General features: G+C 35.0%; 1 protein-coding gene across 1 annotated transcript in view; it reads left to right on the top strand.

Annotated features, from left to right (window-relative positions):
- Positions 1-18,575, top strand: part of RYR2 (ryanodine receptor 2) — a 776,922-nt gene that overhangs the window by 284,827 nt on the left and 473,520 nt on the right. Inside the window, exons 4-5 of the mRNA XM_062210679.1 lie at positions 10,290-10,310; positions 17,560-17,574. Of these exons, the coding sequence (XP_062066663.1) occupies positions 10,290-10,310; positions 17,560-17,574 (36 nt within the window). The remainder of the gene's footprint in view (positions 1-10,289; positions 10,311-17,559; positions 17,575-18,575) is intronic.

Here is an 18,575-nt window from a genome sequence, read left to right as displayed (position 1 = left end):
ATCCCATATGGGCCCAAGTTCATGTCCCGTCTGCTCCACTCAAATGCCCATCCTTGCTTTTGGACCTGAGAAAGCAGTGGAAGATGGCCCAAGTCGGCGGAGAATGGCCCAAGTTTTTGGGCCCCTGTACCCACGTGCAAGACCCAGAAGAAACTTATGGCTTCTGGCTTTAGACTTGTGCAGCTCTGGCTTTTGCAGTCATCTGGGGAGTGAACCACCTGATGGAAGATCGATCTCTCTCACTGCACCTCTGCCTTTCTAATAAATAAATAAATATTTAAAATATTGGTTTGTCAATATTCACAAAATAACTTGGTAGGATTTTGATTGGTTTTGTTTTGATTTGTTAGAATAATTTTTAAAATCACTGTATCTCTCTTTACACTCACCATTTCTTTATAGTACAAGATCTGGAATTTATTTTTAAGAGTTTGTTATTACATGGAGTCTATTATTATTCCTAGTAGATCCATCTGCAGTTTAAGATTAGTATTTGATTTTTTTCCAACAGCTAGCCAATCATCTCCTCATTATTCGTGAGTGATGATTTAGTTCCTTATGTTTATTGTGATCTTAAAGTACATAGTAAATTCATATACATTCCCAAATGTGTGACTCAAAGCTGAATATTCTGTCATATAAGTCTGTCTATTATCTTGACCAACAACAGTGATTTAATCACAGTATTTTAGAGATGATTTGTATTTAATAAGGCTAATCTAACCTCATTGTTTATTCCTCAGTAATTGCTTATCCCCTTCCTATTTATTCTCCCAAATGATATAACTTATGTTATCTAAATGAACTTAATTCTGATAAGTAGACTAGATGGGAGAAGTCTGCTATGTTGTTTACTCAACACTCATCCATTTGCATTTGTTAAAATTAAAATTTATGCAAAAGCCATTTTAACATATTCCATACTTTCAGATAGGTGGTATTGGTAATTTTGAATTTAAGATTGTACATATGTTCCTGAGGATATAAACAAATTCAGAAGCATTTAAATAATGTTACAGGAACTATTCCTATTCTGAAATAGGAATAATTTCTGAAGATCTTAGTCTTTTAAAAGCTTTACCTTGTTTAAGTTTTAAAAGAAAGCAATTTAAACTTCTGCCTAAAAATTATCACATTTCCTTGAATTAAGTCATACGTGTGCTAGTGTATGAGATTGGTAAGATTACTGTGCAAGTCTTCTTCATTGTTTGAAAGATCTGAAAAATGGGATCATTTTTTCCTGATTAATATAGTACTCAAGTTAAGCCCAGAAATTGGGCTAAACTCTAGTTCAGTGAAGTACTGGAATTCATTTACTTAATTAAATTTTTGAAAATGGTCTTCCTTAAACTGATGGAAGAAAGGATTCTGTGGTCTTATGCCATTAGAAAATATACATCACATTCAATATTGTAGTAATGGGAGATGCTTTGTTTTTATTTATAATTTGTCCAATATTAATGCTATATCTGTTTGTCCTAATGTAGCACTTTGGTAGTTTCCATTTTAAAATTACTTGCACTGTTCCTGGGAATATTTAGGTAGATAGCTGTGTCTGAGGTTCAGTGAATCTGCTGTCATTTGTAAGCCCATATAAAAATGAATAAGAAAAGGAGCAAAGGAAAAATTGGTTCTAATGAGACTAATAGTTATGGAAACAAAGCAACTATGAAAGTTCCTAACACAAGACTTAAATTAGTAGGTTCTAAAGAATATTGGTTTCTTTCCCTTTCCACTTTCAATGGGTGAATTTGTTGCTTGTTGAAATACAATTGAAGGGCCAGCGGTATGGCTCACTTGGTTAATCCTCCGCCTGAGGCACCGGCATCCCATATGGGTGCCAGGTTCTAGTCCCGGTTGCTGCTATTCCAGTCCAACTCTCTGCTGTGGCCTGGGAGGGCAGTGGAGGATGGCCCAAGTCCTAGGGCCCTTGCACCCACATGGGAGACCAGGAGGAAGCACCTGGCTCCTGGTTCGGATCAGCGCAGCGCCAGCAGTAGTGGCAATTTGGGGAGTGAACCAACAGATGGAAGACCTTTCTCTCTGTCTCTCTCTCTCACTATCTATAACTCTACCTGTCAGATAAAAAAAAAAAAGAGTATTAAAAAAAAAAAAAAGAAATACAATTGACCCAGCTGAATGTTGATGTTCTAATGAAAGTGTGTAGTATACATTTCATGTAATTCTTTGCTAAATTGCCTTTTGGCCATTTATTTACAAATCACTAGCACCAAGGAACCAATATATCATGCATAAAACCTGGGGGAGAAGGACACGTCAGGGCCCAAGACAAAGGAAGTATAATTGGTTTTGAGTCTTTCATTGTTTGGATCAGACCTTGTATAAGAAATTCAGAAAATGAAAAAACTCAATAACTTCCTTTCCAGAGTTACTAGACCAACAAATAATCATGGGAAACAACAAAACCAAAACATGAAACCACATTCCCCAAACTGCAAAAGTTGAAGAAGCAATAAATCATGATGTATTCTACAAAGGGAGTATGTTTGAAAGCACTGGGAACTTCAGAGGTAGCTAGAACCTGAATGGGCTGAAATCCTGTGGCAGAAGGGTGTTGGGATAGGCCTAACAGTCTGTACATCAGTTTTTCCTTTGGGACATACGCTAGGTATTGAGCTGGGAAAAAACTAAGAAGAAGAAAAAAGTCCTATGAAACTTTGCCTAATCTTAGGTGGCTGGGAAGAGAAATATATAGTTCTGGCAGAACCTGAGGATAGATGTCTTGAAGGAAAAGGAGACACAGAATAAAGTCCTATGCTCTGGAGAGTTTTACTCATTCGGGGCCTTTTCTTCCTCCTCAGCTGTGCTGGGGAATGAACCAAGAAGCCTAGCAGGGAGCAAGTGAAAGGCTCAGCAGTGTAATAGGTCACTGCATTCAGATTATTTGAAACAATACTAATAACGTCTTTTGGGGTTTAATCTTGTGCTGCAGATACAAAAATCTCATTTTCAGTTAAGGAATAGGGATCCTGGTAATCACTACAGGGTCTCAGTTGCGATCCTTGGAAATTTTACATATTAGGGAATAAGTGAGTGATCCAGAAGCCAACAGAATCATAAGCTTCACACCCAGCCTTCCAATTGGATTTGAGGGGAAAAAAAATGAAAAGCTACAATAAGACTAATATTTGATTAGGAAACAGAAGGATAGAAACAGAAGACCAAGACATGACATCTTTAATTTTGTAAAAAAAAAAAAAAAAAAAAAAAAGACAATAATCACTTCTTTTGAATTCCATGCCAATAAAATACACAGAAAGACAAATACTGCCTTTTCTCTCTTTTATGTGGGAACTCAAAACAAAAACAATAACAAAAAAAAATGCCTGTGAGTATCAGTATTGTTGCGAACATAGGTTTGTCAAACTTTGTTTTATACCTTTGGCAAATTAATGGTTAAGAATGCTATATACTGCTATAATTTTAATGATATGTAATTTAAAATTTTTTATAAATGAAATAGTCATTTTTTATTAGATTATTGTTTATGACTCTTGCCTATATTTCTGCTAAACTAGGATCTGTTTACTTTTTACTTGTTGAACTCTTTTTACTGGAGCTTTAAGCTTTGACTGCAATGTAAATTAAAAGATAAGTTATCTCAGAAGTGAAGGAGAGAAAGGGAGAAGGGTGAGGGAGAGAGAAAGGGATATCATTATATTCTCAGAATTGTATCTATGAACTGTATTAGCCTGTTAAAAATTTCTAAAAAATAAAAAGTTGAAATGAAGACATTTCCAAACAGATAAAAATTAAGGTAATTTCAAGATAGAAGAAAGAATTGTTTAGGCAGAAAGGAAATACCAGATTTGGGAGGAAAAAAAACAAACGCAAGAACAGATGGCTAAGAATAAATATATGGCCAAAAAATATAGCCAAATTTTAAATGAACATTTAAAATATGCAACAATATTAACACTAATGAGGGTGGGTATGAAATTGTTAAGCACGTTCTACGTTCTTTCCCTTTCCTGGAATGTAATATGGAAAGAGTGCACTGAATAGTATAATAGAACATCACACACCTATGAATCGTTCTAAAAAATGTGCATTTGCACAGAAAGTTGAAAAACATTTGGAGAAAAATAAAGATGACCTAAATGGGGAGCACATAGTATGTTCAAATTTTGGGAACACAGGAAATAAGGAAGGGCAATATTAACAAATATGATATGGAAGAAAAGAACAAAGTTGGACTACTTGCCTAACAGTTGTCAAAGCTTGTTTCAATGTTATAAAAATTAAGTTAGTTTTATATTAGCACAGAGTTAGAAAAATAGACCAAAATTGAAGAGTTTTTAGCTAGATGTACACATTGGTTATTTAAACATGGGCAGGTGAAAATGCAGTGTGATGTGGAAAGGATTATCTTTTTATGAATGATCCTTTCACTCCTCACTGATTGTATAGCTGGGACAATGGGGTTGGGGGGTAAGGGCAAATCTTGACTCCCTCTTTATTATACACACAAAATCAATACCAGGTGCATTGGGCTGTCAGGTAAACACTACAATAATGAGTTTTTTAGAAGATAATGTAGGAAAATCTCTTCATGACAAAATATACCACAATATGAGAGAAAAGTTAGATGAATTGCATAACAGTTAAGATCCTCTTTTCATCAGGGTTGCTATTAGGAATCTAAAAAGCCCTGACACAGACTGGGAGTAGACAGTTGCCATATGTGTACATAAATCAGTATACATATACAACATAGATGTGCAATATATGTGTGTGTGTATGTGTGTATATATGACAAAAGACCATGTATGACGAACTCTGACAAATCAAGGAGAAAAACAGTCTAAAAAAAAAAGGAATGTGTAAAACTTGAACAAAAACTTGATAATAGTAGGTATTCTAATTTCTAAAAGCATATGAAAAGTTGCTTCATCTAAGTAGGCATCAGAGAAATGCAGATTGAAACTGCAATGTGGTATTATTACACCTGGACCAGAAAAGTTAAAATTAAAGAAACTAGTAATACCAGTTATATTAGGATATAAAGCAATTTAAATTTATAAACCGTTGTTGAGAATGTAAATTCATGTAATCCTTTTGGAAACTGCTTGGCAATATGTACTGTAACTAAACATCTATAAATCTTTGATGCATATTTTCCATTCCTGGTATATGCCCCAAAGAAATATATTCATGTACTTATCAAAAAGAATATGAGAACATTCATCACAGAATTATTTGTAATAGTTCCAACTCAAAATCAACCCATGCTGAAATGGTCATTTTTCCGCTCAATTCTTGTTTATAACTGTTTTCTGTATTCCTACTAATCTAGGGTCTTTTTGCTTTTTTATTTGTTAAACTTCTTATTCAGTGAAGTATTAAGCCTTTTTACTGTAATGTAAATTCAAAATTTCTTTTTTACTTTTTTTTTAAAAAGATTTTATTTGTTTATTTGAGAGGTAGAGTTACAGAGGGAGAGACAGAGAGAAAGGTCTTCCCTCCATTGGTTCACTTCCCAAATGGCCACAACAGCTGGAGCTGTGCTGATCAGGAGCCAGGAGCCAGGAGCTTCTTTCTGGTCTCTCACGTGGGTGCAGGGCCCAAGCACTTGGGCCATCTTCTTCTGCTTTCCCAGGCCACAGCAGAGAGCTGTACTGGAAGAGGAGCAGCTGGGACTAGAACCGGAGCCCATATGGGATGCTGGTGCCACAGGCTAAGGATTAACCTACTGTCTCACAGCGCTGGCCCTCAATATATGTTTTATCAAAAACTAAAAAAACATAGAAGGAAAGAAGACAGAGGAAGATAGAGGGAGAGTGGGAGAGGGAGGGAGGGAGGGAGGGAGGGAGGAGAGGAATATCATTATATATTGTATCTACAAAACACATTGAATCTGTTAAGAACAATTTAAAATTAAAATTTGAAAATTTAAAAAAACCCATGTGCTCATCAATAGTTAAATAGATAAATGATATTTCCATACATTGGAATATTGTTAAGTAGTAAAAATTAATTAGCTATAGCTTCATTCAAAACATGATGAATTTACAAACTTAATTTCAGTTACGGTGGCTAAGTAGAAAAGAATACATACACTTTTATTCCAATTCAAAAGAAGGATAAAGCAATCATTGGGGATAGTATTAATGCTTACCTTGGGGAGGAGTGATGTGTGGTACCTTATTTTTGGATGTAGGTGCTGTTTGCGTGGGTTTGTTTACTTAGTAAGATTTTAGCAAGCTTTATTTTATACTCATGATTTCATATGTTTATATAACTATTATTGTCAGTAAAAGTGTAGCCCTTCAAATCATAAATGAATAAACTTTAAAAAATCTGAATGGCTTTTCTGTATTTTTAGTCCTAGAACAGTGTGGGAATTTTTAAAGATTTTTCCCTCCAGCTTTAATAATACATATGTGTGATGGAGAATTAGTTACAGGGTAGAATAGTTTTTGTTGGTGGTATTGTTTTTCAATGTTCTCTAACATTACTTTAAAAAAATTTAACAGCAGCATAATGGGTCATAGGCATACACTAAATATTTTGATAACCTTTCTTGTATAACACTCAACATTAAAAATTTCATATTTGTGATGGGGTTCTTATTGTCATAATGTAATTATCTAGAAATATATCTATGCAAAAAAATAGGCAAGTGGTTTGAACAATTGGAAATAAATAATGTTTGATGTTGTAAGCATCTACAGGTATATTGCACTGTTCTCTTACCTTGATGTTACTTTCTCGTTAACAAATCCTATTAAGTGTTACCTTTTTAAGGAATGGGTCATTAAGAATTCCAAACAATAGGCCGGCACCGTGGCTCAACAGGCTAATCCTCCGCCTTGCGGCGCCGGCACACCGGGTTCTAGTCCCGGTCGGGGCACCGATCCTGTCCCGGTTGCCCCTCTTCCAGGCCAGCTCTCTGCTGTGGCCAGGGAGTGCAGTGGAGGATGGCCCAAGTGTTTGGGCTCTGCACCCCATGGGAGACCAGGAGAAGCACCTGGCTCCTGCCATCGGAACAGCGCGGTGCGCCGGCCGCAGCGCGCTACCGCGGCGGCCATTAGAGGGTGAACCAACGGCAAAGGAAGACCTTTCTCTCTGTCTCTCTCTCTCACTGTCCACTCTGCCTGTCAAAAAAAAAAAAAAAGAATTCCAAACAAAATGCAGTTTAAAAACTTAAAACAAAAGAGAAAAGAATAATGTATCCTGTCTTTGGTATAGATTGAGAAACCAAATTTCAAGTTTCTGCTCCATTACTTAGTAACTATATGACATTCTCTTGTTGTTGGGGAAGATCCATATGTCTTTATATATTATTCCTTTCCTCATATAAAATACATTCAGTAGGATTGCATATAAAGTTTGGGACTCAAAGCCTGGCGCATATCTGTGGTTTCCATTTGCAGAGTTTCAATTACCTGGTCAATTGCAGTGTGAAACTATTACATGGAAAATTCTGAGGATAAACAAGTCATAAGTTTTAAATTATACTCTGTTCTGTGTAGTGTGATGAAATCTCTCACAACCCTACTTAAGACACAAATCATTCTTTTGTCCAGTGTGTCCACACTGTATATGCCACTCCTTGTTAGTCATATAATAGCCATCTGGGTTGTCAGACCTGTTGTGGTGTTCCTGCAGTGCTTGTGTTCAAGTGATTTTTATTTTACTTAATAGCAGCCGCCAAACATAAAGGTAACGATGTGAAGAAGGTACCATGGCATAAAATCAGCAGAGACAGATTAACTCTGGTACTGTGTAACAATCTTGCAGAACATATAGAAAATTCAAAAAACTTAGTATATATAGGATTCAGTACAATGCAACACCCCAAGGCATCTGTCTGGGGTCTTAGAATGAATCCTCTTCAGATATAGGGGAACTACTTTGAGTTTTTAATCTGTGGTATATATTTAGGGTTAATTATAATAGGATTCTCCATCTTTAACAGTAAAACAGAATTAGATAACCTAGAAGCGGCAGCCAAAAAAGCAGTCTTTTTTTCTTAAGGTTATGGAATATCTTGTATTTATGTGCCCAAGTTTATAATTGAAATGTGAATACAAAAAGAGATTGTATGAATTGTCCACCTTTCACCTGATATAATTTAGAATTAATTGGTTTTATATTGGATTCTTACATCCTCTTTGCTAAATCAAGTTGACATTTCAATGACTGTTGCTTCCTTTAAAGGAACTCTCTTTTATTTTAAAAATAAAATTGTATTTTATTAGTGTTAATATGATAGGATATTTAATATACTTTAATACAGATATCAAAATATTTTTCTCTAAAATAATGGAGTCAATGTATTTCTTAAAACTCATACGTAGTTGGATAATATATTATTGGAAAATATTATTTATCTTCCATGTTTTATGGATTTTGTAAATGTATGTATTGATCCTAAAGTTGATCAAATTGATTGTAAATTTTTAATTTTTCTTCCTTGATTAGCTTCATATAAATTATTCTCCTTTTCACATTTGCAGGAACTCATGATTCTTGCGAATAAGAGACGTGTCATGAAATCGCTCTGCATTGCTTCTGCCTAAGTGCAACTTTCTTGTATGTTAGTCTTTTAACTCTGTGGACCATTTGTCTTGTCTTGTGTGTCTAGCCGATAATTCATTCCCAGCACATGCTATTGCTAAGCCCTTCTTTATGTATTTGGAGATTGAGTCTGATATATCATTGCCACTAATTCTGTTTAAGGAACTATGCTTTCTTTATGTAGTATAGATCATTAAAGATCTGCTCTAGCTGATTTTAGTAACTGAAATTTGATTATAAATTATTTCTTTTGAAAAAAATCCATAATACTTATGGGGTGTGTGTGTGTGTGTAGTGAGTATGATGATGATGGTATAATATGTTTTTGATAAATCATTGATAGCAATGAAAATATGACAGATACTGTTTTCCTGATAAATGTAAAAATGAAAACATCTCATACTTCTTGAATTATTTTTGTTAGAATAAATATAAACATCTGTCCTTTGGGGAGAATAAACGTGCATGATAACTGTACTGCATTGGACAAGCTTCTTTTGTTTCTTTTTGCTCCAGGATCTGATGTAAAGAGTTGGATTCATTGCTAGGATAAGTTAATGTTTAAAATGTTTAACTAACACCAAAGCAAAATATCCTGAAAAATTTTTAATGAAAACCAAATAGCAATATGATGCTTTTAAAATACAAAGACAAGGGTAGGTTTAGAAGTATTTATGAAGACTAAATAAATTTTAGAGAAGCCAAAATACAATGCTATAAGAAACCAGTTGAATTTCACCAGCAAATTCAGGAAATTCCACCTATATATTCAGGTTAATTCTTTTAATGTCACTTTGTAACATTTTTAAAATTATGATTATGTTATACAGTTTGTACACATTGCCTTCTGGGTGCATGCTTTCTGAGGGATGGAAATACTTAGCCATTGGCCAAAATTGCCAACGAAGTAGCATTAGATTTAATGAATTTTTTAAGGGAAAAAATTACAAATACACTTAAATGCAAGACGAGCCTGTGGTAAGCCTCCAGTCTGACAGGACAACGATCACACATTCCATAGAAAGGGTGAGTTACAGACACTGACCTTGGATACTGAATATATCCCTCAATTTTTTTTTTTTTTATGATGATGATGCATTGGCTAGGGAACCTGGAATGTTACAGAAGAACGAGTATGTTCACATGTGGCTTTTTTTGATTCTACTTACACTGTGAGTGTGATTGTTGTTACTTACTTCTTAAAGAGCCACATAATGAGATTAATATACATTTGTCAGTAAATACAACTTTAAGAATAATTTTATTCCCATGTGATTTCAGAATTATTTGGCAAGGTATGCCTTTTAAATTATGAAATTTATCTGTTAGAAATATTGGGACAAGAGAAATTTTGTATTGAATATCATGAGAAAAATTATAGTTAGGTTTTGTTTTCCCAGATTGATTCTTCTAACTATATAGATTTTTATGGTTAGAGAATGGTAGGTCTGATATATTTGAGAATTGGGTAAATGTTCAATTTTGTTTGCGAAGACATAGGATTAATCATGTACCTGGTGCATTTTCAGTCTAATGCCTTTTGAGTTCTGATTACTAAATTAATTTATTGTTTGATGAGATTTAATGTAGTTAATTAAAAGCTTGAATACTTTTTTATATTTTAGAATTCAAAATAGATTTTGGTTCAGGAACCACATTTTTATTGATTTAAATGACAGTAATTGAAACGTTGCTAGTTATTTATTTGTTTGTTTGTTATTTATTTTGGCTTTTTCTTTCCACAGCAAGTTGATGTGGAAAAATGGGTATGTGTTTCCATGTATTTGCAATGAAATTGTGATCTAAAAGTGCATGTTTGCTGTTGCCTCTAATCTTTTTATTTTGCTTCCTAGTGTGCTTTTACGATTAGTGTTCAAACTAACTGCTTTATTGTAATGAACAAATATTTTACAGGTCTCAAATTATACTTTTATATGTTTTGGTTTTGTTTCATCTGTAATTGTACATACCAAAATATTCTCCACCCTGAGAACCATGTAGTTTTAATATAATTGGCTTGGGAATGATAATATGCTTTGGATCAATGGGAAGGTTTTTGTTATTTTGTGGTAAATCTTTTGCCACAAAGCCACGATGGCTTAATCTTAAAATCCTACTGTTTAGCCCTTAAGCTTTACCATAGAAAACAGTAATTAAACCGTGTAGGTGAATATCTGTGTCTTGTGGAAACAGGCAGTTGCCGGATTCTGGAGGCCAAGTTTACGGGCCAACATTGTCACAAGTAGCATCACTTATAACACTGAAGTAACACTATTACCTTTGGTTTCAGTTTCTTCATCTGTTAGAAAAAAAGACAGGAAAAGTAGAGAGAACAAGAGGGAGGGAGGTCCTTTTCAATTCTTAATACCCTGGGATTCTGAATGGAAATTAGTATCTCACCCAAACTAATGTCCCTACTCTTTTTTTCCTGAAGAGTACAAAAAAGTTGCATTGTGTTACTCTTTTTTGGTCTGCGATTTACTGTTACGAATGTTAAGATTGTTGCAACACGTGACTACATTTTATCTGCACTGTTTTTCCTGGACTTGGAATCCAGTTCTCTTGATGGAGCCTTCTGAGAATTTTGCTCTTTTCTATGTCTTTTCAGTGCTTATTCATTAGTGTTTCCCAAACAGACATGTGTCCACCCTTGCTTTTTGCAGCTGTTTGCTCTTTTTAACTCCTTTCGGCCCTATATTTTTAACTCCTTTCAGTTCTATAATTTATAGACAGAGAATCTTTTGTTTATTAAAGTTACTCTTTTCATGATGTCGACACCATAATGACCTTTGAGATCGACTTCTTTATAAAATTCCTAGAAACAATTTACATTTGTCATCTATCCTTTCCCCATTAAACCATTCCCACTTTTATTCAATGGTCAGTTTTTGAAATTTCATAATTTCCTCTGCTAATAGTTAAATTTTGATCCCAGCTTCACAATTCTTTTGTTGGTCTCGGAAGGCTCTTTCTAGTAACAAGGTTGTCATCTCTTTGTCCCGATTCTCCTAATCGTAGCATCCGGAAACACTTCCTTCTGTGTTTTTTTAATCTTTGACTAGTGCTACCTTCTTGTTTTTAAATATTATTCTTTTATTAAATAATTAATTTGAGAGGCATGGAGACAGAGAGGCAAAGATAGACAAAGATAAAGACAACACACACACATACATACATATACATACACTCACACACAAAAATCAAATGTCGTGCTCCCATGTGCTAGTTCACTCCCTAGGCGTGCTCAGTAGCTGAGGCTGGGTCAGGCTAAAGCCAAAAGCTAGGAACTCAATCCAAGTTTCCCACATGTGTAACAGGGATTCAACCACTTCACTTGTGCCAACAACCTGCTGCCTCCTAGGGTGCATATTAGTAGGAAGTTGGAGTCAGGAGTGAAGTCAAGACTCAAACCCAAGCATTCCAGTATGGCATGTGGACATCTCAACCCAGTGTCTTAGCTTCAAAGTCAAACATGCGCCCTTGAGATATGATTACACTTAGTGATAAAACATGTTGATGATGAAATATGTGCTCATTTAGATACCATATAATGAAAAAGTTTTGTTGCTTTTGCTTTAGGACACTGATGAACATTGCGTGTACGTGTTTGTGTGTATCAGTAAATTTTAGATTTGAGCTCTGTTTTTTTGTTTTTGTTTTTGTTTTGAAGATCTATGCAAGTCAAATGTGCTTTTGACAATTAGAAATTTTAGATTCTACTGTAACATGTATACCTTGAAAAGCAATAGAAAAATCATATAATCCTCTAGCCAACTACCTCAGGATTATTCAGATTGCTTTGTTGGACTCATTCTTCTCTGTCCTTTAGGTTAAATTAGAAAGAATCCTATGACCTCTCTCACATTCACAGAGTGAAGCACCCTACAGTCCTTCCACGTCATACAAATCTCATCTCATTAATTAAAATGTCCTATCATGTGTAATATGCAAAGCTGTGAATTTAATTCGAGTTAACTTGTCTGGGTTAGCTGACACTGCTCCAGGCAGGAGACCTGGAGGCAAGAGCGTGTGGGAAGTGGCTTCTCCCTTCATCCTGCTAGGTTCCTCATGGTCGTATTCATGTCTGAAGCTTCTGGCACTGTTAGTTGTATTGGAAGGAGAGAAAAGGGGAGAGTCTGTGGGAACTAACATCTTTGATTGTAGCATCATCTATCAGGCTTGGTACATGTTAAAGCTGACTTTCTCTGTGGATATTTGACAGGTGTCTGATGGGGGTTCCCATCACCAGAAACCTCTAACCTGTGGTTCTCTTGCTGTAGCCAAATGTTTCTCTTCCAGTTAGTCTGTGGAAATTGCTTCTTTAACCTGGAAGCTGTTAACATCTTCTAAGACAATTCCTGTCTGGATGTACGCAGTATATCCTCCATTTGCTTATTGGCAACACAGTTACTTCTCTGTTGCAGAACTATGGAATCTGCAGCCAGCCTCTTGCCTGAACCTACCAGTGCTTCTCTGACAAATCACTTCCTTTCTTCCCAACCTGCCAATAGCCTGTAGGTGGGCAGTGGTCTAAGGACAGTCATTGGATTGGCAATTACCCTCTTTGGCGTAGGTGGCATATGTTCCATAATAGTGTATTTTAGAATATGATAATACCTGGCATTGTTTTTTTCTGAGACAGGTGTGTTACTTGCTTGTCTAGAATGTGCTTAACTGCCACAGATTAAGATCTTCAGGGACTCCATAAACCTATATATGGAAATTAATGTCTTATTTTTAGATTATGTGATGGCATAATTCTGGATAGCTTCATCATGAGTGGTCAATCTCTCTGTCCCTCTCTTCTGTTTTCTCCTCCGTTTCCCTTTCTTTATTTCTCTCCTTCCGTCAGTCCTTTCCCTCTATCAGTGTCTCTTTGAACATATGTGTGCTTGTTCAAACAGAAGCCCACTGAGTTATCAAATGATGCTTTTTACATTTAAAAGAGAACAGCATTTCTGAATCCTGGCTTAAAAAAAACTAATTAACTGTTGATTCCATCTCCTTTGGACCATAAAAGAATGGAACATACTGTAAAATTGTAATGAAGCATTAACTATAGACCAAATGGTATCTTTTGCCTATACTTCCTCTTTTGAAAAACACATCAGTGCTGTTGTAATTGTTAAAATAAAAAAATCATTCCACATGTTCCTAAATCAACAGTTATTTAAAAAAATGCTTTTTCACAAACAACTACTATTATGTGAGGGTCTGTGAAATGATTTCATTCATGTTTTAAATGGGTTGAAAAATATACATAGAGGATTTTTTTACATATATGTGGTAATCTGAATTTAGGGCAGTCTTTATACCTTCATGTCATTGTAATTTATATATCCTCCATAAAGATCTATTTGTTTTTGATGCAGAGGAATCCTTCATCAAGCTAAGCTGGGAAAAGAAGAAAACCCTAGATAGCTCTTCTGTTTCATAATTTGGATATTTATGCAGCTCTTTGACTTCCGAGCATGTGTCTCAGAGATAAAAGTATTAGGAATTATAGTAGCTATTTGGAATCACTTATTGCTCTTACCCCTTATAAAGAAAAACTAGATAATTATACACATGCATACACATACACACATTTATGTCTATTGCATTATACCCCAAAAGAAAACTTATTGCAATACAGTCTGCATGGATCTGGTGGTTAGTTGTAAAGAACAATAATTGTTACAGATCTTTCATAAAACACAATGTATTCTTTTCAAACTTATCTGCATGAATACATAACTAAATGTCAGTGATAGTCATGAACATAAGTGACACATGAGCATTTCTCTGGGCTGCCTGTGTAATTGTTCTTCTGCTGACTGAAAACCACATCACTTTCCGATGCTTTCTGGACCTAATGTCCACATGCCTGTCTTATCAGTGTGGCCTTGACATATTTTCATTAAGGAAACCCTAGAAATTTAAGCGTTTATATAGAATATTTTCATCATAAGAGCAATAGTTGAGGTTTTCCACAAATATATATGCACATATGGTATTAAATTGTATATATGGATACAATCATATGTTTGGAACTTGGAATTGTTGATGTTGCATTTCTTTTGTCTCCTAAAAATTGTTGGGAGAATCTTTAATGAAATTCGGCCACTTGCAAATTCAAGCCTTTGGTGGTAACATTTCAACATAATAAAGTTTGCCCAGTATTTAAACTCATAAAGGAAAGGTTGTCAGTTGGAGTATTATGGAGAATCTTAACTTCTTAATACATAGAAAGGACAGTTGGCTAAAAAAGAAAAAAAGAAGACTTAAATTTAATTGGACATTTTGTGTGTAGAGTACAGCATTTTACCTATTTAATGGAAATTTTATGCTACAAGTGTCCTGAGCCTAAATTGTGCCCTACTTTCTCAGATTATCATTTTTTTAAATGACAAGCACTGCCCCACCTCCACTCCCATGGTTGTTGCCCTGTTTCTAGTTTCCTATGTAATATAATTTTAGGAGACTTTTCAGTAAAAGCACTTTTAAAAGCTGTAATAGGTCCTTATTTGAAAGTATAGATTATAAAATCAGTATTCATTTCATGAAACTGAAATACCAGTTTTTAAAAAACCAAGGTCAAACTGAAAGACATAATTATGGTAGAGGATTTTATTTATTTATAATATATGGTGCTGTTTTATTTGTTATGCCACTCATAATCATGTGTAATTGCTAAGAAAACCTGTTAGGTCTTATGGATCTACCACTTCCAGAGACTAGTGCTGAAAGACTAAAGATGATTCTGCAGCTTTTTGTCCTCCATTTGACTCCCAATGGTGACTATGTTTATGCTGAACCTTAATGAGAACAATTTCTCTTCCTGGTTTTCATGATGATGTAGCATGTATTTGGTTATGCCCCTAGCTCTTGCTAATATTTGGATCTTTATCCAACCTGTCAATTTGAAGTAATTGAATTAACTGAGTTACTGCCACTTTTGGTTTTACCCCAAAGAACTAAAATTTCCCCCTTTGTATTTCTGTACAAATTGATCATCATCCACAAAATTCTTCTACAAGATATGGGTCAGAATCGGTGCTGTATTTCTATACCATAATCACCTTTATATCATCTCTCACTGTATTTTAGCTTATAGAAATTTGATGAATAAAATCAAATAATTAATCCCTTTATGAAATATATGTAAACATAAAAATGAGTTTTCTATACCTAAAGAGGCTACATCCTCCAATATTTATGTGTGAATTTATTTTTTTTATTTTCATCATGTCATCAACTTCTAAAGGGTTTTTAGTTATTCTTTATCTGCTTGTTGTTTTTCATCATACCTAAGCAATGCCTTCATTTATATTAAGGTCACATATTCATCCTTTATGTTTTAATGTGTTTTCCTTTCTTTTTTGCCCTTGAATGATCCCTTTGAAGCATCTCATAATGACATAACCTTGATAATGTCTAGTACATAAGCCAAATTGGCCAATAAATCATTTGTACACAAAGCTAAAGTCAATAATGCCAGAAATAATCTTTGATATTCTTATATATTTTTTGAAAATTATGTGTTCCATTCCATCTGCAGTTCCTTCTCATTCTGCAGATGGATATTTTCACCTTTGCTTATTTTGCAGTGTGCATCCTGTTTGGTTGTACATGTAGATCCCTCTCCTCCATGGCTTGTGTTTCTTGAAGGGAGACACAACTTTCGGAATTCGGAATAACAGATTCACTAACTCTACTGACCATTCTTTTTCTATCTCCTACAAGTTTAAAATCACTCAGATGTTTCACAAAAATCAGACTGAGGATATTTTTTCTTAAATCCCCCAAACATACTTCAATTAAAAATAAGAGCTCATGGAGACAGTACCTAAACAATGTTCTGTGGCAAAGGGTTGCAGTTTTGTGTTTGTTTGAGTTAAGGCTTAAAATTATTTTTCCTGATTCTCATTAGATGATAGCTCCATCATTAGTGTGTCATATGTAAGCTTGAGTTTGATCAGTTTTGCATGGAAAAATAGTTTCCAATATAGTTGACTGTTAATATCCATTACAAAAATGTAACTACAGAGCCCGTATTTTCTGCAAGAATGACATGATTCTTTATAATTTCCCTTTAAAATTATAATCTTGAAAACTGAAATATGAGTCTCAAGGGGATTTCCATTTAGTGACAATCATATTACTGTGTATGCATGTTTCAGGGCAATGGCTGTCATCTTTCGAAATACCTATATCAGAAAACTAATTTGCTGATGTCTTTAAAACTAATATGAATATGTCTGTCTTTTCTCTGTAAGACTTAAACATGTTCCTGAGAAGTAAATTTAGCCCTAAGTTTAGAAATATGGCATCATTTCTCCTTAGTTTTTTTTAATATTTGTATATCTTTCTAGGAATAAGAAGTCAAGAAAATGTTAGGGGTCTAAAAAAATGTAGGAGGATACATATTATATTTTCTAGAAGAAAGTCATGTGATATACTTCATGAGAGGAGATTGTGCCATATTAAGAGAAAAAGAGAAATGTCTTTATGATTTTTATTTGAAATTCATATCTCACAAAATGTAGTATTCTAGAGAATTGCTTATTGTTACTTTGCATGAAATATGAGCAGCTCATTGTGGCATAGTAGTTTATACCCTACCTTACCTGTTTCTAATCCTCTACTTTTACTAAAATTAATTGGGTTGTTATTTATGTTATTTCATTTTTATACCGAAATGAAAGTTTTTTTAAGCACTCTCAGGAAAGTTCAAAATTATACCTTTCCTCATGCTTAGATATGCTTAGATTCACACATTGAAATGTAGTGGCATGTTTTCACAGAAAGAGGACGAGCTAATGTAAGAACGTGTTGAGTTCTGCTTGCTACAGCTTTTCTCTAGCATGTAGTTGATACTAAGTTTTGTTGGGACAACACAGTGAATGTATTTTTTATGTTTACTTTTCGTATACTCCATTTAGAATAATGGAGTCTATACAAAGATGATTTTGGAATAAGTCTTTGAAATGATTTATATGTAATATTTTCTCTCTTTTCCTTATGCCCCTACAGAAATTCATGATGAAGGTAAGACATGTGATTTGTAGTGCTTTGTTTTAAGCATGGTTGTGCATATATACTTATTTTTTTTTTTGTTCTTGGAAGTTTTCCTCACTTTTTAAAAAAGTTATTTATTTATTTATTTGAAAGACAGAGTCGGGCCGGCGCCGTGGCTCAACAGGCTAATCCTCCACCTTGTGGTGCCGGCACACCAGGTTCTAGTCCCAGTCGGGGCGCCAGATTCTGTCCTGGTTGCCCCTCTTCCAGGCCAGCTCTCTGCTATGGCCCGGGAGTGCAGTGGAGGATGGCCCAAGTGCTTGGGCCCTAAATCCGCATGGGAGACCAGGAGAAGCACCTGGATCCTGCCTTCGGATCAGCGTGGTGCACCGGCCGGCCATTGGAGGGTGAACCAACGGCAAAGGAAGACCTTTCTCTCTGTCTCTCTCTCTCACTGTCCACTCTGCCTGTCAAAAAAAAAAAAAAAAAAAAAAAAAGACAGAGTTGGGGGGAGGGGAGAGAGAGAGATCTATCTGGTGAAAATGGCTGCAAAGGCTGGAGCTGGACCAATCTGAAGCCAAGAGCTAGGAGCTGCTTCTAGGTCTCCCATGTGGGTGTAGGGGCCTAGGAACTTGGACCATCCTCTACTGCTTTGCCAGTGCATTAGCAGGGAGCTGTCTAGGAAGTGGAGCAGCTAGGACTCAGACTGGAGCCTTTATGGGATGTCTGCACCACAAAAAACAGCTTTATCCATATACCACAGCACCAGCCCCGGCTTTCTTCACTTTTCAAACTATTTCAAACCATGAAACATTTAAATTTAAATTAAGGAATCACAATTTTTGATTAAACTACATAACAAATATGTTGTTAAATGTTAAGAATTTTTTCTGCTAAAACAAATTTTTTTATCTCCATTTAGAATGTTCACTCTACGGATTATGCTGGCTATTTTGTGTTGAAGGATTCTTGTATAAATAAAACAGGAAATTCTTGCACTAAATAAATTTGATAAATGCCAACCCTCTTTT

The sequence above is a fragment of the Lepus europaeus genome, chromosome 14 (genome assembly GCF_033115175.1).
Source record: "Lepus europaeus isolate LE1 chromosome 14, mLepTim1.pri, whole genome shotgun sequence".
NCBI lineage: Eukaryota > Metazoa > Chordata > Mammalia > Lagomorpha > Leporidae > Lepus > Lepus europaeus.
Note: the sequence above shows the minus strand (reverse complement) of the source record. Positions and strands in the feature narration are given on the sequence as shown.